Source organism: Lathyrus oleraceus, chromosome 3 (assembly GCF_024323335.1).
Source record: "Lathyrus oleraceus cultivar Zhongwan6 chromosome 3, CAAS_Psat_ZW6_1.0, whole genome shotgun sequence".
Classification (NCBI taxonomy): domain Eukaryota; kingdom Viridiplantae; phylum Streptophyta; class Magnoliopsida; order Fabales; family Fabaceae; genus Lathyrus; species Lathyrus oleraceus.
Window position 1 is genome coordinate 396,629,700 of NC_066581.1, and position 23,986 is coordinate 396,653,685.

General features: G+C 33.6%; 1 protein-coding gene across 4 annotated transcripts; it reads right to left on the reverse strand.

The window, feature by feature from the left end:
- Window positions 1-1,749: 1,749 nt before the first annotated feature.
- On the reverse strand, window positions 1,750-19,213 carry LOC127127925 (probable plastid-lipid-associated protein 11, chloroplastic). Of its 4 annotated transcripts, XR_007805549.1 has the most exons (5): window positions 18,614-19,212; window positions 18,406-18,471; window positions 16,836-17,005; window positions 11,580-11,680; window positions 1,750-4,479 (listed from the first exon to the last, which is right to left on the reverse strand). XR_007805549.1 is itself a non-coding variant. In XM_051057196.1 (3 exons), exons 1-3 carry the CDS (start codon window positions 19,105-19,107, stop codon window positions 16,906-16,908), a joined length of 660 nt encoding a protein of 219 aa, XP_050913153.1. In that variant the 5' UTR covers window positions 19,108-19,212; the 3' UTR covers window positions 16,661-16,905. The 4 variants fall into 4 exon arrangements, 1 of the variants encoding a protein (XP_050913153.1); XR_007805550.1 differs by lacking the exon at window positions 11,580-11,680 and having other exon boundaries at window positions 18,614-19,213; XR_007805548.1 differs by lacking the exon at window positions 1,750-4,479 and having other exon boundaries at window positions 11,492-11,680.
- Between the last annotated feature and the right edge of the window lie 4,773 nt (window positions 19,214-23,986).

Below are 23,986 nucleotides of genomic sequence, written 5' to 3' on the forward strand. Positions count from 1 at the left end.
AGTTGCCACTGAACTTTATTTATTCCAAAGAAGGAAATGGAAAATATAGATAAAACCCTTAAAAGAAAATAAGATGGTCATCACAACCAAATTCGGGTTCGGGAGTCGATTACACATGGAGGAATGTATTAGCACCCCTCATGTTCGTTGTACTCAACGAGAACCTTTTATTAGGGTTCTTGACAAGATTGTGGGTCTTGCTCCTACGTATCCTCAAGTACAATGAGGAACTCAAAGCTTTGTAGTTCGGGGCAAGTCAAAATATATTTTTGATGTTTTTTATTATACTGGTTGAAGAGACGTTGAATCTCACTTCTACGTATCTCCAGGTACGATGGAGAACTTAAAGATACGTAGTTCTTTGTATCAAATGATTGTTGGTTAATTGATTTTAATGAACAAATGTTTAGATCATATTCTAATGGTTAAACATTGGCTTGCATGCTCAAGGTGGAGAGTTAAGCGCAAGTTTGTATATACATTAGAAAGGATTAAACAGTGCATGTTTGTGAAAATGATTTTGATCACGCGGAGGCGAGAAAATATGGGTTTGATTGGTTAAAGTTTGTTTTATCGAACATGTGTTTAGATCGCGTTCTAACGGTTAAAGATTGGCTTGCATGCTCGTGGTGGAGACTTAAGTGCTGGTTTGTATAGGCATTAGAAAGGATTAGACAATGTTATTTTATAAAAGGTTTTCAATCGGACGGAGGCGAGAAAAGATAAGTTTGATGTGTTGAGTGTTTTTTAAGTGAATGACGAATGCTAGGTGAGAACGAGACGTGAGCCTCAGGACCAATTATTTGGGGTATTATTGGAATGCTAGACTCTAACGATCCCTTTTTCATTCAAATATTTTATGAAATTTGTTTGATGGACAATGAACATTCATTAAGAATAAGACGTGTGCCTCGAAATCGATTGTTCAAAGATTCTACTAGAATGTTGGACTCCAATGGTCCATCCTTTATCCAAGTTTGTATTAAGTGTTTTAGAAACGAAATAATGGACAAACGGCTAGCCCAATATATATGTCTCGGGACTAAATATTTGAGGGTTCTATTGGAATTCTAGACACCAACGGTCCTCTTATTTAATGTTTGTTGTAAAAATGTTTTTAATGTTACGCTAATCGGGAAAAGATTTGAATTGCATTGAAATGAAATTAAACGGGTTTGAAAAAGGGGACTTGGCATTAGACTAAGGTTTTTGAATTTTGAAACATTTATTCTAAGTCGTGTTATCTAATTGCAAAGATGATTACAAATGCACAATTAAGTTATGAGTAACGATTGATATGAAAAACATGCATGATTATTAAAGCAAGGAACAAACGAATTAACTAATTAAATTAATTAATTAAGGTAATTGAAAAAAATTATCAAGATTAATCGATAAAAAGATAATTCCATCAACATGATCGAGTTAATTAAATTTGATTAACAAAACTAATTAAGTAAAATCAAAATTAATCAATTAATTTTATTAACCAAGGTAAAGAGATTATAATTGAAAATAGAAATAGATTCGAAAAAATAAAACTGAAAGAAATAGAAATGTGGTAATCACAATGCAAGGTTAATCATAATATGTTCATAGCTAGTTTATGCGTAATAATAACATGAGAGTAATGTTGTACGTAAAGATCATAATGCGACGAAAATATCATATCAATGTATCGAGAAATTCAGCAGCATATCGACATATAAATACTGAATCCACGAATCAAAATTTGATTTATCCAACGCATCAAAATAAAATAGCGGCAATTCAATATATTATTACTGTTTACAATATTCACATCGTTGTAACAATATCACTTTATCAAAGTCCAACACAAGTATCACATAATTGAATCGCAATCAATACAATAACTGAATAACAATCAAACTAAATATACAACAAATTATATGCAAACAAACATGGATCATAGCTCACTCGAATTCAAGTCCAACGACATTGATAATTGTTCGGCTCGAATGGCATGCGAGCGAAATCACATAATCAAAACAAATACTGCCACTATATTCAAACAACATTACATAATGCACACTCTAGAATGTAAAAACTGATAACCGATACAATCTAGAACTCGAAACTAAATCATAACATAACCGAAATTAAAACAAGATAGTAAACAACGTAAGCCGAGATTGAAAATGCGAAAAAGAAACAAACACGACCAAATCAAAATGAAACATAACCAAATAGAAATCATAAATGAAATTCAAACCGAAAAATATCAAACGCTACGCGAGTGAAATTTTTTATGGAAGATGTGAGTTATCACTAAGTTGTGTTTCTCTGAGTTGTTGATGTTTGGAAACGATGTCAGTTGAGTGAAGTAGTCTAAATCGTTTACATCCGCAAAACCATTTGTTTCAACCCAAAATAAAGCCACTTTAAACTTTGGCAGAACAAGTGTTGCACCTAACAACCGAAGAATTCCAATACCGTCATAGAAATCTTTTCGCATCTTATTGAAGCCTCTATAGAAATCCACTCTAAAATATCCATTGGTTTCCAAAGGTAGAGTTGCACCATGTGAGGACTTATGTTGTTATGTGGGTGGTTATTGTTGTTGGAGGTCGAGTTGAGGGTTACGATGAGGAATAAATAGGAGGTCGGAGATGTGGGTTTTAATGGTTGGAAGGGTATGTTGAAAGATAGTTTTTTGGTAGTCCATTTGGTGGTTTGTGATGATATGCAATAATGGTTGTGAGATCAAGGTCGGCCAAAATATTACATGGATAATGGTGGTTTCAAAGTGGTTAATGGAGGATGCACGGTGGTGGCTATAAGCAATGGAGGACAGAGGATGAGTTTTGAAAGAGGCGCTACATAGCAAGCATAACGTTATGGAAGTTGGACCGAGAGATGGAAGAGGGGTTAATCGTGGAGTTGTATAAAAGGTTTAAGAAAGGTCTCGAGTGATGAAGTTATCCGACGCAGAAGCGGTCTATGGTGTATGTTGGTGGTGAGGTTTTAGAAGAGAGATTGATGGGGTTATTAAGGTGTTGGGCGGATGATTTAGTTCAGCAAAGGGATTTTCTTATGATGTTTCTCTTTAGTTTTTTTTAGAGGTTTTGCTTGTGTGATGAACAGTGAAGTTTTTAGAGAGGGGTGTATGTGTGTGTGTGAGAGAGAGAATAGTCTATCTAAGGCTCTATTTAGAATTTCCCCCTTTTAGGAAAAATAATTTTCCTATTCTAATGTAAAAGAGACGTTGAGACGTATTTTTGAGATGGGGGTCATGCCTGTTTTCCTTTCTTTTTTTCAAATTCAGAGATCCTCCAGATAAGGGGGGACACGTGTTTCTTTGTGTGTGGAGGTATCACTGGCTGGCAAAAAATGAAGTTATCCACACGTTTTTCTTCTCTTTTTTATTTTTTTCTATTTTCTTTTATTCTCTATTTCTTTATATTTTTATTGGTAGAAAAACATGGACATGGATAGAAATTGTGGACCATTGATTAACTTAATTCAAAGGCCGTGATTAAATCAAAGAAACATATATTGTTATTCAATTTAAAATACCTACAATGCCCCTTCTAGATGCTTTATGATATTTGTTGTGAAACGATGTCGCCAATAACATAACAAAGTTATGAGATAAAGATTGAGTTTCTTGAACAAACACAAGAAACCCTATTAGGTTTAAGAAAGAGATAGAATATCGAAGAAGAAGAAGAAGAATTGATTAAAACTATTTTACTATTCACTTTCTCAATAAGGGTTAAAAATTACAAGTGAATACCAACAACTAACCTATTTCAACAACCTGAGAGAGCTAGTCTATTTGTAGACTACTAAGCTAACTTAAGCAACAAGATAACTTAAATAATTTGGCTTAAACAAAGGTCCAATTCGACATACTAACTTAGAATACAAGTTAACATATTTCGACAACATGCTTGAACAAACTTCGACTACAACATCTACATCTCCTGTTGAAATATCAAGTTATCCTTATCGAGACTAGAGTTTGGTCGAATTTCTCACAAATCTCAACCTTGGAATAAAATCTACAAACACTAAGGCAACAAACTAGCTTCTTCATGCAGATTTATCAACTGCATAAAGTGGAAAAACTTGCAGCTTGGAAATGTCTTGGTGGTCATATCAACAACATTTTAGTCAAAACATTTCGCACTTGGACTTCTCAATGCTCGATTATCTCTCAGGCGAAATGCAGCCTCACATCAATGTTCTTGGTTCACTCATGATAGGTTGAATTCTTCGACAGGTGTATTTCACTTTGAGTATCACATTTAACATTGATAAGTCGGCCTTGAAGTTTCATCTCCTTAGGAATACCTTCAAGCCATAATGCTTCTTTCACGGGTTCAATAAGGGCAATATACTCCGTTTCAATGGTTAATAAGGAAACAACCTTGTGAAGTGTCGTTTTTCAACTAATTTACGTGCCAAACATAGTGAAAACATATCCAGGAATAGATTTTCTAGAATCCATACAACCTGCATAATCAATATAATAACCCATATTTAATTAAACAATCCAATTCATATCAATTGAGATCAACTGAGTTATTATGTGATCTGGAAGTTATCAATTGGGATAAATAGAGTAACTAGTAAACTCAAATTTATTTAATTAATATTATTTAGAACTGACCTTTTATTAATTGGGGACATTTTGCTAACATTAATAATGGGTCAATTGCTCTGGTAGAACAATTTTAAGTGTGGTATCACTTGGGATATTTTCTACTAATCCTCTTCATTCTTGTCCACACAAATCTCTCCTTCTTTTAAGACCAATTCTCCACTGTATATTAATTAAACCCACTTGCTAATACCATCTCATATTATGATACTTTTCTGTAAGTATCATTTCATTTTATCAGTAAGCATAACAAAGGAAAAGAGAGTTTAGGGAAAAAAAAGGAAAACTTGGAAGGAGGAAGAACTTGGAGGAACAAGAAGAACAAGAGCATCATCATCATTTCATCTCATCACTTCTCAACAACTTCTTCATCTCATTAGCAAGGTGGGTTCTAGTTAGAAACTCGTGATTTTAAGAGTTAGGGATTTGTTGTTGAATCATAGTATATTGACTTAAAGCCATGATAACATGATATGTATTCTAGATTAATCATGATTTAACCATGTTTTATATGATTATTATGTTATTGTGATCATATGTTGTTGTTATTATGAGTTATACTCATGATCTTGAGGAAACTTGTGGAATAAACTTGTGGAATATATCCATGTTATGATAAATCATGTCATGTGTTATTGGTGGTTTAAGTGACATAGTGGTTAGAAGTGAAACCTAGAATTATGAAGGTTTGGAAATGATGGTTACAGAGGAAATTTTGGTGAAGAGAAGAAGGAACCAATCGATTGGTCCTGGGCTCCTCACCAGGACAATCAAATGGATGATGCTACTGAAACTTGGATAAGTTAAAGTCTTCACAGACCAATCGATTGGCACTTTCCTACAATTTATTTTTCCTTGCATTTATTTTGAAAATGTAACTTTTACAACTGAACCAATCGATCGGTAATGGGAAACAATCGATTGTTTTTTGTCTCTGGTTGTGAAGAAACGAAAATTTGTCAAAAGCCAATCGATTGGCCTTTAACATCAATCAATTGATCCATTTGTTTTTCTTTGAAAATGACTTTGTATACTCAACCAATCGATTGGGCCTCCTTCACCAATCAATTGGCTCTCACTTTCTACCTATTATCTTGTTTTCTTGATGTTTCTAAATGCATTGCATCAACTACTAATCACTTGTCATATTATATATGAATTGTTTGAGCAGATACCCTCTACTTTGTACTTGAATCTTGTTGGAATTTTATTAGGAGAAATAATTACAACCCATATGCATATACCATCCTTGTGACTAGACCCATCCAAGTACAACTTCCAAGGTTCCAATTTGAGATAGTTCAGTGCATTTGCATCTATGGAATGGTCGACTATAAAATCTGCTACCACTTATCCTTTAACAACTCTTAATGGCATTAATGTTAAAGAAGTTCAGTTAATGCTAACGTCCATTTCCCAATTCGACTATGCAAAATTGGTTTGGATAACATATGTTTCATAACGTCGAAATGAGATGAAACATAAACATCAATAAGTTTTATATAATCCTTCCATTTTGTACAAGAGAAATACAAGCATAAACATAATTTTTCAACTATGTTATACCTAGTTTCTGCATCATTTAAGACTCTACTGAGCTAATAGATGGCTCTTTCGACACCATTATCATCCTCTTGAGCCAACATGCTCCCTAAAGTCTTGTCAGATGCAGATATATAAAATCTCATACTTTTGTTTCTACAAGGTGGTGTCAAGATTGGTGGATGACTCAAGTATGCTTTAATCTTATCAAATGCTTCTTGTTAAGCCTGCCCTCATTCGAACCCTTCCTTGTTGAGTTGAAGCAATGGTGAAAAAGCTTGTGTCTTCACACTAAGGTTTGAGATGAATCTCCACAGGAAATTGATCTTACCTAGTAGTAACTGCAAACCTTTCTTCGTTTATGGCCCATTCGCTTCCATGATGGCCTTGGTCTTATTCTAGTTTATTTTGATCCCTTTTTAGTGGACCACAAAGCCTAAGAAATCCCCAGCTTGCACACAAAAAGCGCATTTTAAAGGATTTATTTTTAAAGCATGCTTTCTCATCCTCTCAAAAGATATTCGAAGATGATCTATGTGACTCTTCCCTGAAACAGACTTAATGATAATATCATCTATATAGATTTGCATAAAAGTCTCTATAAAATCGTGGAAGATCGAATTCAGCGCTCTTTGGTAGGTTGCCCTGACATTTTTCAAACCAAAAGGCATCACCACCCATTCATAGGTGCCTAAGGCTCCAGGGCATCGAAATGTTATTTTCGGGACATCCTATTCAGCAATAAATATTTGATTATACCCAGAATACCCGTCAAGCATGCTTAAATATTCATAGCCTGCAGCGGAATCGACTAGCATTTCTGCCACTGGCATTGAATATTCATCTTTTGCGGTTGCAGTATTTAAATCTTTAAAATCTATGCAAACCCTTAAAGTATCATTCCTTTTTACAACTGGCACAATATTAGCTAACCATTCGACATATCTGGTCGTGCAAATGAAATTGCAGCGAAGGAGCCTTTCGAGTTCTTCTTTAATCTTCGAAAGTATTGTTGGGGCAAATCGCCTTGGGTTCGGTTTCACAGGCTTCTTTCCAGGCTTGATCGGCAATTTCAATTCGACCAGCTCTCTGCTCAAATCAGGCATTTCATCATAGTCTCATGCGAAACAATCCTTAAACTCTCTCAGCAACTGGACCACTTCGACTTTGAGTTGAGGATGGATATTGGAACTAATGTAAGTTAGCCTTTTTATCACTCCCTCTCCCAAGTCTACTTCTTCGAGAGGATCCTGAGCTAGCATTTTAATGTTTGTTGCTAGCGGATCCTTCTCAAAACCCAAAGGTTTATCGTCATAGATCGCATCGAGCCTCTGGTCTTGCTCTTCATTATGACCCTTGTCAGGTGGCATTGGGTCAAAGTCCTTCCCAGGACTTATCGATTGAGAAACTTCATTGGCTTCGACAGCCATGTTTTTTACTTCAGCCTTTAAGGCCAATTGTTGCTTGCTTTCAGCTATGTAAGCCGAAATCCTTTTTAGCATTGTAAACTCAGTCATCATTACTGAAGACACTTCCTCATCCTGTGGGCACGATTCCAGACACTCCCAAATATATGAAGTCTTCTTCGCCTGCTATTTCTCTATCCCAATGAAAACCATAGTGAGAGTGCAGTGACATGGAACAATAAACGTTGTCATCAGGGGTGAATGCAAACCCAGCCGAATCACAGGGAGCTATGGTGGCCAAATGTTTGTCAAATTTGCGCATGTCAACATGATTGATAGGGGTTTTAAAGTACCCTTGATTCGCCTCGATGTTTTCGACAATACCATCTGGGCGCCAAATTATTATCCTCTGGTGCAATGAGGATGGGACAGCTCCGACCCCATGTATCCATTCCCTTCCAAGCAACAGATTATAATTAGCCTTTGTTTCCACAATCATAAACATTGTGGATCTTGTGATTGTCCCTACTGTTAATTCGACTTGGATGACTCTCATAGTGGAACCCACTTTACCTTTATAGTTGGTTAGCACCATATTATGAGGTTTGGCATCAGTATCATATTTGCCAAAAAAATTTAGCATACGGTGAGGCATTAAATTCATAGTCGCTCCGCAATCCACCAATATTTTACTAATGGGGACGTCTTCGACTTTTCCAGTGATGAAAAGAGGTTTAAGGTGGCTCCTCATGGCTTCACTTGGCCTCTCGAAGAAGGCATTTTGCTCTTCAACACAGTCGTTATTCATCACATAGTAACACACAGGCTTGTGAGCAGCCATTTCTCTCTTTGTGATGTTGTCGGTGTCTTCGACTTTAGTAATCCGATCGAATTCCCTTGGCATCACGGATACCATCCCGATTGGGATATCTAGGGAGGCTTTGCGACCATCTCGGTGGTTTACTCTTCTAACCCCTTCAAGATTTTAAGTTGCTTTCTTGTCGAATACAGCACTGCACCGAGGGCACATCATGACTTCCGACTTCTTTTTCTGACACCTTCGGAGGAAGTCAGACAGCGTTTCTTCCTCTTAAGGGAAGACAATTTTGTCATACTCCTTCTGTCGACATTCATCGTCGACCTCCATAGGTCTCTTGAGATACCTCGACCATATTGACTTCCATGTGGATATCTTCAGTGATATCTAACCTTTGGAATTGTATTTGAAGACCCTCAGTGGCCTTGCCCATCTAGACGAAACCATTAGCGATTTCTTTGGTGATCATCATTAGCTTTGAACTTTCAGCGTCCTTAGTGTTGGAGGCATCAGCATTTTTGTTGGTGATATCTCCTGCAGCCTTTTGAGCGAAATCATCAAGAGGCTTTTGCTCGAAGTATTCATGAACCTTCGCCATAATAGGTACATTGACGAAGTCCTCAGTGACTTCAGTCATTTTGAAATCTTCAGCGACTTCAATAAGGCTCACTTCTTCAGGTTCAGTATAATGGGCCTCAGCTACTTGTAGAAGATCGGGGTCGATCTTCATCTGGCTCCGTGTTTTGTCTCTGAACTTGAGTTTTCCTTCCTGGATGGCATTTTGCACAAGATCCCTGAAAAGAAAACATTGAGACGTTTTATGACCTAGAAAACCATGGTATTTGCAAAACCCTCTTTTCTTTCTTTGCTCTAAAGGAGGTGCTTTAGCACCCGAAGGTACTATCATTTAACCATCCTTGACTAACAAGTCAAAAATTTCATCACATTTTGTAACGTCAAACGTATAAGTTTTCTTAGGAAATTTGTCACTCTTTTCTGGTTCGACATAATTTTTCCCATTCGAATGTGCTAAAACTTTGCACGCATATGATGGCCCTTGCGTCAATTCAGCAAGGTCGATCTCATTATCGTCGAAGTCTGAAATTTCGTGACAAGAACCTTCATCATCATTTCTGAAATCGACATAGGCTACCATTTTACCTTTATTTACCCTGACCTTTTCGTCCTTCAAACGTTCCAACTGTCGAACCCTATCAGCCAAATGGGTCATATCCCTCGGGTATTGAGTATCTAATTTCTTCCTAATCGAATAGTCGAGGCCCCCAGCGGCCATTTCGACCAGTTCATGCTCTGGTATTTGTGTAAAACACCTAGCTTTGAGCAATCGAAACCTATTTAGATAGTCATCAATCAGCTCAATGAACTTTCGCTTGATACTAGCCAATTCTTTCAACCTTATCTTCGTTTTCCCCATGTAAAACTACTCATGGAAAATTCTTTCCAGTTGGTTCCAAGTGTGGATCGAACTTTGTGGCAAGGTGGTGAACCCTGTGAAAGCATTCTTTGTGAGAGAACTTGAAAAAAAATTATCCTAAGGCTCTCATTATATGACATATCTCCTGCCTCAATTAAATATCTAGCCACGTGCTCTACAATGGATTCAATGGTATCCCTAGAAAACTTAGTGAATTTGGGGATTTTGGTTCTAGGGGTGCTTTTGCCTGCAAGATATACTCTGACAAAGGTGACGTATAATTTGGCCTTCTAAGACCGAAATTTACCCCATTTTGAACCATAATTCTTTCGACTATAGCTGCTAGATTATTATCTGCTTCCACATCGTCATGTCGAACTTACTGTATGATATCATCGACATTTTGGTTTCTATTCACCATTAATACCCTTGGTTCCCTGGGTATTTGTGGTTCGATCCTAAGGGGTACTACTACTCCCCCTTGGTTTTGTGGGATCTGGTTAATAGTGAGGTCTTCTTCAAAAGTGGCCTCTTGATTTTCTCTTTCCCAATCTCTAGGAGGGTGTCGTTGGTGTTGCGGTACACTAAGGAATTCAGACATTCATGCCACTTTTGTTGTCATCTGTTGATTTGACTAAGTCGTATTTTGAATCAAAGGATTCAATACGATGGTCAAAGTCTAGGTCAACATCTGAACCATTTCATGGTTGCTTTCGTCCATTTGTTGCCTCCATGTTGCCGCGGAGTTATTGGTAAGAGTAGGTAGTTGTGTTGGATGTCTCAAACCTGAAGATTGGTTAGTTCTACCCATGTTAACTCCAGACCCTTGTACTAGAGAATTTATGTTAACCACTGGTTCTAAAAAAGTAGAACCAGTGTTGTGTAAATTGGCTATTACTGAAGTTGGCATTCCATACGATTGTTCTCGACAACCAAATGGTATTGAGAAACTAGGGGGTACCAATGGCCTATTTGGAATATCTCTAATTGGTGGGGGAGTATGAGGAGGTCCCCTAGGCCTAACATATGTTAAAATTGGTTCAGTATGGGAGATCGAATGCATAGGCATCGAACTCATCATGGACGGAACTACTTCGGACACATGCGACATGGTCGTGTTTGCCCCTATCGAAGAAGAAGGGGGTGTTATGTTACTGGTTGATGAATTTTGAGAGTTTTGGGTATCTGGCGCATTCACATTTGCCATCCTCGTATGGGATTCTCTCCTTGTTCGTTGTTCGTTGTTTTTGGCTACTTTATCACTTCTTAATAATATACAACGAATCTTTTCCCAAAAATAAAATTTAACAATCAGAACTACATATAATTTGTAACGTTAGCACTGGTCCCACTAGGCCTGCCAATTTTTTTACCTTTAAAATCGGTAAACAACCGCTGATCTTCCAAATTTCTAAAATTGATTACTTGCAGGATCGATCAGATTGATCCTAAGACATGTGCTAGTTGTTTTGAAAATGAGTTTTGGTAATAACGAACACTCCAATAATAAGCGTAAAATTAGAGTTTGAAAACTAATAAAAAGGCTGATATGAATGAGAGAAATTGTAAAGGACTTGTAGCAATAAACAAGTGACAAAAGTAAATGTTGAAAGCAATGAAATCTTAAGACTGTAAATGACGAAGTAAAAGAAGAGTGTTTGGAATGAAGAAGTAAATAAGAGTATTTCTATAAAAAAAAGAGTCAAATTTGTATTGCTTTGAAGTAACTAACAATGGTGTAAACAAACGTACATTCTGTGATTTATGATTCTTCTTCACACGAGTACTTGGTAAATTTACAGGTTTTTGTAGATACTTTGACAAATCACCCTCAGCTGGTCGAATATCACCTCCTGGTCGAAAAACAGTTATACATATGATTTCCTTTTTTGATAATTCTTAATGGGCGTCGAAAATATGAGCTAACAACTCCCTAAATGGTTTAATATACTTGAGATGCCTAATTTTGGATCTCAAGAAAGCTATTATATCAAATTGAGCAAGTCTCACTATGGACTAAAACAATATAGACATGTGTGATATAATTGTCTTAGTAAATATTTGTTAAGGGGAAGATATACAAGAACTTTTAAGCAACTCTACAAATAATATAGTCTCATATAGAAATGTATGCATCAGGGGGAGATATAAATATGTTTTGCACTCTTTTTCCTTCACCGTGGTTTTGTCCCACTAGATTTTTCCTAATAAAGTTTTTAACGAGACAGTTCTCATTCATAAGATATTGTATTTTTTTACTCACTTTTTTATTGAATTTTTTCTAGTAAGATTTTAACGAGACATATATTCAATGAACATCCAAGGGGAGTGTTATGAATAATGTTTAATATGAATGTTTGTTTTCCCTAATAATTTAATATACTTTAATTATATGATTAAATGTAATTGATATTGATATTCATTTTGCAACTTACATATATCCTATAAATAGGATTTATATTATAATGTAAATGTCACACTTGAGAATAGGGATGACAATGGGTAAGGTTTGGACAAGATACTATAGTACCCGTCTCCATACCCGTAGTTTGAAAAAATCTTCGTACCCGAGTCCATATCCGTGTGGGCGCCAACATTTATACTCGTGAAGGTACTTTATGGGTAGCTAAGTACCCATACTTGTACCCGTTTACCCATATTAATGATAAAATATTATCGATAAATTATAATTTATCATGTCATTTTGATTTTTTGACAATATTAAAAATAATTCAAGAATGTTATTGTTGAGTTAACAAATAAACAAACAATTATATTGAAATGCATACAAGTTTAATACATATGTATTCAATAAAATTGATAAACATCCATGTGTTTATAATAATATATATATATATATTATATATTATATATATAATATATAATTATATATATATATATATTATATATATATATATATAATATATATATATATATATTGAAATGCATACCCGTAGTTTGAAAAAATCTTCGTACCCGAGTCCATATCCGTGTGGGCGCCAACATTTATACTCGTGAAGGTACTTTATGGGTAGCTAAGTACCCATACTTGTACCCGTTTACCCATATTAATGATAAAATATTATCGATAAATTATAATTTATCATGTCATTTTGATTTTTTGACAATATTAAAAATAATTCAAGAATGTTATTGTTGAGTTAACAAATAAACAAACAATTATATTGAAATGCATACAAGTTTAATACATATGTATTCAATAAAATTGATAAACATCCATGTGTTTATAATAATATTATATATATATATTATATATATAATATATATATATATATATATATATATATATATATATTATATATATATATATATATATATATATATATATAATATATATATATATATTGAAATGCATACCCGTAGTTTGAAAAAATCTTCGTACCCGAGTCCATATCCGTGTGGGCGCCAACATTTATACTCGTGAAGGTACTTTATGGGTAGCTAAGTACCCATACTTGTACCCGTTTACCCATATTAATGATAAAATATTATCGATAAATTATAATTTATCATGTCATTTTGATTTTTTGACAATATTAAAATAATTCAAGAATGTTATTGTTGAGTTAACAAATAAACAAACAATTATATTGAAATGCATACAAGTTTAATACATATGTATTCAATAAAATTGATAAACATCCATGTGTTTATAATAATATATATATATATATATATATATATATATATATATATATATAATATATATATATATATATATATATATATATATATATATATATTATATATTATATATATATATAATATATATATAATATATATATATATATATATATATATATATATATATATATATATATATATATATATATATATATATATATATATATATTGCGGATATGGGACAGGATGGATACTAAGATACTCGTACCCGTGCTCATACCCGAATATTTTAATGGGTAATTGCTCATGTCCATATCCGTACCCATTTTATAGGTTTTTATCAATATCCATTTTGGATAATTTTACGGGTATCCTATAAGATGAGTCAAATTGTCATCCCTACTTTAAAAAAATACAATATAAATTTTTATTCTTTACTCTCTAATGTTTTATTCTTTTTTATTATTTCATAACAATCTATTTATAACTTATTTTAATAAAGACCCTAAACTTTTTAGTTGGCACCACTTAGAGAATTTGAACCTAAGATACATGAATACGCTATAAGAGATCACTATTATCTTGTTCCCTTTTCTTGAATATTTTATTTGTGGTTTTTATCCTCTATGTTTGGTGCTAATTCTAATAAACCATTTTTACCTAAGATTTTTTTCTTTAAAGTTAAAATCGGTAAAGATTTTATTAAAGGAGAGAGAGAGGAGGATAGGTGAGGGAATGTATTTTAATTAAATATAGGGTTGATTCAAAAGACGGAAGGAAATGGGAGGGAGAAGTTTTAATCAAATATATATTTGGTTTACAAGGAGAGGGGGGAGATTTTAAATCTAATTTACTTTTAAAATATGAAATGAATTACTATACACTGTCAATGTAAAAAGTTTTACACTATCGATTCATCATCATCACCTGTTTGCATTACTTTATAGATTTTTAAAATAAAAGTTAAACTTGTTACAATATCCAACGGTTATGATTAACCGACGGTGTAAAATTCTTATACACTGTCAGTGTATTTCAATTAAATCCTTAAAATATTATAATACTCATACTAAATAATTTTTTTCTAAAATAATATTCACAAAAAAAAAATTGTCAATTCATAAACAACATAAATAATCAAACACAAAATATTTAATATTTAAAATATATCCAAATAAAAATAAAATATTGGATAAACATCAAATGATCAATGATAATATGAACCATTTTGTCATCCTTATGATACATCTTATCCTATAAAATATTTATAAAATTAAATTAAATTCTAAATATCATAGAACTCATACTACAATTATATGGTATGTAATAAATCACATCAGCTTATAAAATAATTAAGTTATTAAAAACATACTAATAAATAAAAATGAATCGAATAAAACACAAAAAAATGAGTCATAAGGATAAAAATAATGGAGTTGTCTATAAAAAAAATATGAAAAAATTCTAATAAAATAATTAAGTTATTAAAAACATAATAATAAATAAAAATGAATTGAATAAAGCACATAAAAAAATGAGTCATAATGATAAAAATAATGGAGTTGCCTATAAAAAAATATGGAAAAATTCTAATAAGATGATAAAAACTATCATAGACAATTTAAAAAAATGAGAATAATTTTATCAATATAATACAAATATATTTTACCATAACTTCTCTTCTTCTTCCCCTCCCGTCGAAAAACCCTCGATTCCGGAAAATGAAAAAATACTTCGAAAGAGATTCAGATTACCTTTGATCCCCTCCCCCTCCTCTCATAAAAATTGAACCAAACATATAATTTAAAATATTCCCTCCCTCCTTGCTCCTCCCCTCCAAACCCCACAACCAAACAGATTAAAGACTTTTGCTATTTTTTTTCAATTACTCCTAATCAGTTTTAAACCAATTTACAATTTAAACCGATTTTTTAAAGATTACTTGTTTTGGTGCAGCTATTTATTGTCTTTGGTTTCAAAATGATTATCATTTTAATAAATATTTTTTAAAAAAATAAATATCATTCTCAATTTTCAATATAAAAAAAATTATTTTTTAATTGTGTCTCTTAATTATTACTTTATACATTATTTCCAATATACTTACGAGAATAAATACCTAAAAGTACGTTTTGGATATTTATTGTAAGACGTTAACACCAATAATAAGGAGGCACTAACAATCTCATCACCAATAATAATTTGAGAGAATGCACCAATAATAAGGAGGACACTAAACTAACACTTATCACATGTAATCACATGAGAGAATGCATCGAGGAGGACACTAACACTTATCACCGGTAATAACTTGAGAGAATAAACCAAACGCCGACATCTTTGATTAGAGGTATTGGTGCTGCACATTAGTCAACTTATTTAAAAAATAAAACACGTTTTTTCTTCCATTGCCAAGTGTTTTATTGGATAGTAAGTTGTTATGTTCTAGTTTCAATAAGTTTGTCGTCCTATTCTACTTTCAGCCTTTTAATATCATCAGCTTCTAAACAAACAAACAATCGTATAACGGCAAACTCTAGCACAAACATTTCATACATTTGATCACTTAGTTTATTTAGAATTACTACCCAAATATATGTATCAGTGTTAGATCTAATGTCAGGAATTTGTATAGCTGCTTCCCATATCTATGAATCGTCTGTTATAAACACAAAGACCTACCAAGAACCTAGAAACATCATTCTTTGTTCGAACAAATATTATGATTCGTTTATTTTCTATTGATGAGATTTATTCTGTTTGTCGCAAGGCGTTTTTGGATATATTTGGGGAGCATGTTCATTGCAACGAGCTTCCAGGATTCAAATATCAACATAACTTTATTAAGGATGTCATATTTGATATATTTAAACGTGCAAGATATCTGTGAAGAAAGAGAGAAAATCGATTTTTAGGTCAGCCGATGTTCTGGTGTATAGGTGGGTAGGAGTGAAACATGCATATGCAGACTTGGCTGGGGTTTCATCACTGGTGGGACTGAGGACTGGAGGTTTTATTGTTGGACAGACAACTCTCAAAAACGCTTCAAGTAAAGTAGCTAAGCATGAGAAAGCGTGTTCTAACAATCATCATGCTTTCGTATTTATTTATCTTTGTCACTTTTGATTTTTTTCAAAGAGTGCAAAGGATCACACATAGTAATGTTATGTCACCTAGGACAATGAACGTAGTTTTAAGAGGATAGGTTTTGCCATCCAAAAAAGGATTTAATCTATATTTGCAATATAAGTTAAACATTCTCTAAATGAACAACAAGCTTAATACTAATGAATTAGCACACACAACCAAAAGACATACAAGACAAAGCCAGATACTAATCAAATACAGAGACAGAATTGATACCATAAAGGCAGAGATGAGTTGGAAACTTCCATTAATGAAGATGAGCAAACAGTGACAGTGAAGATTCTAGTCATTCTTTCCAGCTATAAGAAGCTCGGTCAACAACTAAATAGTCTCCCCTGATATCCTTTACAACTCGAAGGTCATCGTCGAGGTATACAGTATCAAACCTGCAAAAACAGGATGCAACTACATCGTCATCGTCGAAATAAAACGTGACAGACCCCCACAACCTTGTTCATATATTTTTCTCAAAAGAAATCAATGTATAGGAAAAGGTAAAATGGGACAAATCGATCATACAAAGAAAACCATAAAAGAGGGATTTAAGATCATATAACATCAATTTGTTTATGTAGAAAGGTTGTTCGTGGTAAGAATAAATTCCAGATAAAACTATCCGATTATAAATAGAAGCCCAGTAAATTAGCAGGAAACCGATTATTTGCCTATTTCTTTCATTCTTTGATGTGTAGAAGCAAGGGCAGGGCCGTAACTTGGAGGTGTATGATTGTAAGGAAAAGAAAAGAAAGAGAGAATTAGGAAGTAGTAGTATTGTATGGCCACTCAGTTGGAATGTGAAATGTAACTATCAATGTTTTAAAACCGGACTAGAGATTGAACCGGTTAGACATTTGGGCTATGGTTCAATTACTTCAGTTAGTTTAATCAAGCCCTATAAGTACCCTACAATCTTTCCTTCCTCCAACTGTAATCTCAACAAAGAAGTTTATATTGGAGTCATTCTTGGATTTGTTGCTCTGTTTCTGGAGCTAAATTGTCACTTTTGCAAACTTCTAGTTCTATATGTCCTCAATCTTTCGGGCTTAGTTTAGCAAATTTAACAATGTGTACTCAACATTCTTTAGAAACTTATTTTTTTGGAATTCTTGGCTTCTCTGTATGTTTACAAATCACTACCACATAGGTATTTATAGATACATAAGCAACCTCCTGACAATGAGCTTGATCTTAGAAACTAAAGTGTTTGAATCCAAAGATTCATGTATAGTAAAAAATACTAAGAAATCATAATTGTTTCACTTCTCAACAAAAAGCACAATTTTGCGTGAGGTTATTTAAAGTTTAAACCACTAATATCCAAGAGATTCTTTCTAAACTGTAATACTCCCTCTAATCCTTATTATAAGAAGAAAAAAATCATTTTATATATATATTGAATAATTAACATATTTGGATTATATATGGATCACATTCATTATTCAATTCAATGTATCTAAAAAAACAAACTTTTTCTTATCATAAGGATCAAATGGAATGCTAACTATTCTACCATCAGAACTTTCTTTGAGAGGGTGCAAGGCAAACTATAGCACAGGGCCTAAAATAGGGTCTCATAAAATCTTAATCTTTGTTAAAACGTAGTTAATAAAGTCTCTAATTGTTTTGTCATGGCTGAACCGTGTGTAACATACATAAAGCCTTCAAAAACTTATCATGTAGAACCTATCCAGAGCTTCAAAAACTTAAGACGGGTGTATTTAGCTGTGTATATCAAAACTATTTATAGAAATGGAATGTGATGCATTATAAATTCAAAAGTACTTACCAACCCTGTCCAAATGGTGGCAATGGTATTGCCCAGTTCTTCCCACGCAACACTGCACTAGTAAATCTGAAACAGCCAAATATTAATACAACTTTGATTTAGGTCAATGAGCAACATACCTAGTTGAACAAAAATAAAAAATAATTATTCAGTTAATTGCAGTAATTAAACAAAAGGAACATTATTTAGTTTTCAACTATTCATTCACCTGAAGTTCACTCTCTGCGACGAAGCGACTTCGATATTTGATCTTACAAAGAAAACTCCATCAGGAGGAAACGTGATTACATTATTGAGACTCAGTTTCTCAACATCTATGACTTGCAATACATCACCAGCTTTGGTTCCGAACAAGTGAGCCTTCTCAATGATGAAGAGTTGCTCCTTCTCCGTCGTCCAGAGTAACCGCCACGTGCTAGAGAGGGAGTCGCCGGTGGTTACAGAGCCGGCGCCGAGGGCGGCCAATTCTTCAATTGCGGTGATTATAGAGGCTCGTTTGGTGGGGTTGTTTTGGGTTTTGAGGCCGCGATCCTGGTCGGAGACGAGGGAGAGGAGATGATCCTTGGCGGGTTTTGATTGGGCTGTGACGGAGGAGGAGGTGATGTTTGGGTGAGAGTAGCGGTGTCTGGGGAATGTTTTGTTGGAGTTTTGAGCGTTGAATGGGGTGTAAAGGAAAAGGGAGGTGGTGGAGGTGGTGGCCATGGGAATGTGTGGTGGTGGTGGTGATTGAGTTCCATGGTGTTAAAAGTGTGACTTTTGAGTGTGGAGTGAGTAAGGTTAGAGAGAATTGACGGTTGAGAACTTCGAAAAATACATTGCCCGAACCACGTGCGATGCACGTTTCTCTTAGCTACTTTCTCTAACATTTTTTTAGTTATAGTTTTTCTTGTAGTTTTACTAAGGGACCGTCCGATTCAACTGAAAACATACAGTCACCGATCTGGTTGTGCTGCTGAATCGCATAGGGAGTTAACCCAGCGTTGGACTAATTCGATCGGTTTAAAATTGGCTAAAACAAAATTATTGTGATATTTGTTAACTTAACTTAATTACTTGGGATACAAGTATAACCGAATATTAGATTATTAACGTTACACAATATATAATTTATTTTTATAAATATATAATATACAATTTACTTTTCATTCTCTATATTCTCTCTAATATTCTCATTATTTTCTCACCTAAATATTTCAACACTAATAAATTGATATCTAGAGTTTCGGTTCGTACTTTTTTATCTTAATTCAATATTTGTACGTTGGTGATCGTGTTTTGAGGGATCCTAAATCGCATTTGTTGCAGAGATGATGATGGCAATAGTATTTTCAATTCTTGATAGCAAAAATTGTACCCGATGGAGTAAGCAAATGAAATCCTTGTTTAGTTTTCAAAAAAAATAGAAGTGGTCATTAATGACGTCCCTGAACTTAGTCACAATGCAAATGATGCTCAGAAAAGCTAACCCCGCATTGGACCAATTTGATCGGTTTAAAGTTGGATAGAAGAACATCCTAAAAATAGCTACACCAAGAGTAGAGCCTTCGATCAAAGACCTATAAAGCAGAATCACACTTCATATATACTTTCTTTTTTTTTCTAACTACTTTTCTTATTAAAACTAGTAACAAATTTGTGGACGCGGATTAGTTTCAGCTACGGTTTGATGATCTGATATTTTTGTGCACACACTTTAATTTCTCAAATTGTAAGAAATAAAAGAAATTGAATCAAAATAAACTTTAAAAAGATCAAACATAATAATATCTCATACTTATAGGTACGATTAAAGTATGAGCATTATATTACAACCCAAAACAACCAAATAGTGAAATAGTTTAAACTCCATCAAAATTCCAAAAAATTACAATATTTAAAAGATAATTAAAAAAGTCTTAATAAAGATTAAGGTAAAATACCATTTTTAGTCCCTTAATTATACCCTTAGGTTCAGATTGGTCCCTTAATTTTTTTTTTCGTATCACCTTGGTCCTTTAACTTTTGAAACATTGTCACGTTTGTCCTTTCGTTAGTGGACGTTAGTCAAAGCCAAAAAAATAGCTTCAAGTGGCATGTTACCTGATGATGTGGATGTGAGACTCAATATAGCAACCAAAACATTTTGTTGTTGTTCAAAACAAAGGAACCCTAAGCTAAAGATACACGAAGGTGATTTCGAAGGAACGATTTCGAAGAAACGATTGAACCGACATTTGAAGGCGCACAATCTGGCGAAATCAAGGAAGTGAAGGATTGAAGACGAAGTTTCGAATACAGGTCAATATTATTTGCATGTTTTCGTAACTGAATTAGGGGAAACTTTAGGGATTTTCATAGATTTAGGAATTTCTATACATTTAGGTTTTTTTTTTTAGATTTAGGGCTTTTCATGTTTAAGATTGATGATTATATCCCTGAGTATTATATGAAATATAGGTACATGGCAGTCTACAAGCATGTGATTTACCCTATGAATGGATCAAATATTTGGGTTAAGACACCATATATGGATGTGCAACCACCTAAGTATAGAAAGATGTCTGGTAGACCAAAGAAGAAGAGGAACCTTAAACAAGGGGAGATTGATGAGACTGACAGAAAAATGAGAAGAATGGGTTTCATAGTCAAGTGCGGTAGGTGCAAAAGGCAGGACATAAATAATCAACTTGTAAGGTTACACTAACAACTCAAGTTTCATATCAGGAAACCCATGGCAATGTTACTCATCAATCTTAAGGCAATGTAACTCAACAACCTCAAAGAAATGAAACTCAACAATCTCCGGGCAATGCTACTCAGTAATCTCAGGGTAATGCAACTCAAGGAAGTAGGAATGCTACTTAACAATCTCAGGCAAATCAAGGATACAGGAATGATACTCAGACATCTCAAGGAAATGCAACTCAGTCAACTCAAGGAAAAAGGCCAGCAACTCAACCAATTAAGTCATCTCAGGGCAAGACAACTCAATCAACTCAAGGGAAAATGTCAGCTACTCAAGGCAGTGCAACTCAAGTAACTCAATGAAGCGGTAAGACATGAAAGTTATATGTAAGAAGACCATTTGTACCTCCAGGACCAACAACGATATTAACTGCAACTAAGAATGTAGTTGGCCCAACAACCAGGAGGTCTACTCCAAGCAAGAGAATCACACCAAAGAAGAATGTCGTGTTGTTTAACCTTTGTCTAGTTAATGGTTTTAGCGTGTATTTTAGTATTATGTCTTGTGAACATGTCAATGTCATTTTGGAATCAATTTGGAATTTTGTAGTGTGTTATGAAAATCAATTTATGTGTTATGCAAATCATTTTGGAATTCATGTTATGTGAACTGATATTGTAAATTAGTTAAGTAAAGAATATGTGTTACATTGTGTTTATGGACTGATTTATGGACTGATTTATGAACTGATACAAATAATAATCTGCTAAACAAACCAACTCATATTAAACTGATACAATGTGTTACATACCAACTTTTCCATAACAAAACAATGATACAAACTGATATTGTTAACTAATACAAACTGATACATACCAACTCATCCATACAAACTGGTACATACTCCTAAAACATCCTAAAAAACAATACAGATAAGATTACCAAAAATATAATATTCCATGTTTTTTCCACTTTAAGATCTTGTTCATTTGAGTTTGAACTTCCATCACAACTTTCCTTAATTCTTCATTTGTCACCCTGACTTTTTCGAACTTCTTTTTTGCACCATCAATTTCCTTTGATATGCTTTCCAACATATTCATCATAAATTGCTCATTCTCATCTCCTAAATCCTCGTGGAACCAATTTAAAAAACCACGCCCTCTTTGCAAGGATCCCTGGAATTTTAATATATGTATCAAAATGAGTTTATCACATTTAGACATAAATCAAACTAAAATTAGGGCTTACATTAAAATTTGGACAACCCAAAAAATTCTTTCCAAATTTTTTATTAGTTATTTCCCTGTGAATCATAGCTCTGTCTCCACAATGACATTTTGGTACACATCGTGAGCTTGTGTATACACTGGATTCATAACTTCCAGAGTTCTTCTGCTTTAGAAATGAAGAACATTGGTCGGATTTCATTCTTCAAAGAAAACGAAAAAAATAATGAAAACGATGAACCAATATTGCCCTAATTTTATTTTAGTTGTAGAAAACGGATACACAACGTGAAAAACGAATAAGAAAATTGGTAATAAGGAAGATGATGTACCATTGCCAACTCAATTTCCACATAGCTCAAACAAACGGACGTTTGAGGAAAACATACGGAAGGGACTCATATGCATTTATTAAAAAGTTAAAGGACAAAGGTGACACGAGAAAAAAAATTAAGGAACCAATGTGAACCCAAGGGTATAGTTAAGGGACCAAAAAAGGGTATATAACCAAGATTGAAACAACTAATCCTTAAACCCATAAATAAAACTTAGAATACTAGGAATCACTTCCTCCTCAAACTAACATATAAGTATTTAAAAAATTGGTTAATCCTGAATGCCAAAACATCTTGTTACGAAGCTTCTCTATTTTTATGTATTCATATCAACCCTGCCCAATGGACTTTTCTACATGGTTCCTTTTAGATATATAAATGAAACAGTCATAAAAAAATTTAGATTCAAGATCAATCAATTTGATCTCCTTCAACCTAGGCCTGATACAATATTTGATAATGTTTTTTAGGAAGTGCTGGAAAACATTTAAAGATAGTATCGAGTTATTAGTAATGTGATTGAAAAAAATACGATTAATCAATGTAGGATAAGGATTGAAATATATTACCAAGATTTTTTTTTTTGATTAATTATCATGCTCTCCCAGGAATATTGAGTGTTACATACATTCAGACCATAAACGACTACATTCACCGTTGTAACAACGTTGTTCTTTAACTCTTCACCATTTCCCTTATGAACACCTTCATTCTTCTTCAACTCTTCACCATTTCTTGTTTCAATAACACTTTCAGTAATTGTACCCATGACGAATTGTGTGTTGTCAACCGTGTCATTAAAGTATTTGTCTTGATGGCCAAGTTCATGAACAACCTCCATATCGTTCAGCTTGTTATTTTGATAAAGATGTTTGTGAAGAAGTTTATTTTTTGCATAACTATCGCAAAACTTGTCAACATTTGATATGGTTTGTAGCACAGTCTCATTCTTCATCAAATGAACTTGAAAGACTGTTAAGTTTCAAAAACATTAACATAACAATGTCACATATCAATAAGTTCAAACATTTTTGTTATTAGAAACTATCTACAAAATAAAAAATTCATCTTATGCATGAAATTTTTTGGAAACCCTAAATAATAATAACAATAGAAAATGTAAAAATGTTGTTCCTTTATTATGGTTTTGACTCAGACTTCCATAGCTGATTGCAAACAATAATTTTTTATAATTACAAAACCAACAAAAACCTTGAAATCGCATCTTTATTCATGGTAACAGTGATATAGATAACTTCATTAGCAGAAGTAAACAACATTACAAAATAATGAATACAAACTTATTATGCTTGATGATAATGAAATATAAATGATCACGTGGTTGGCCATTA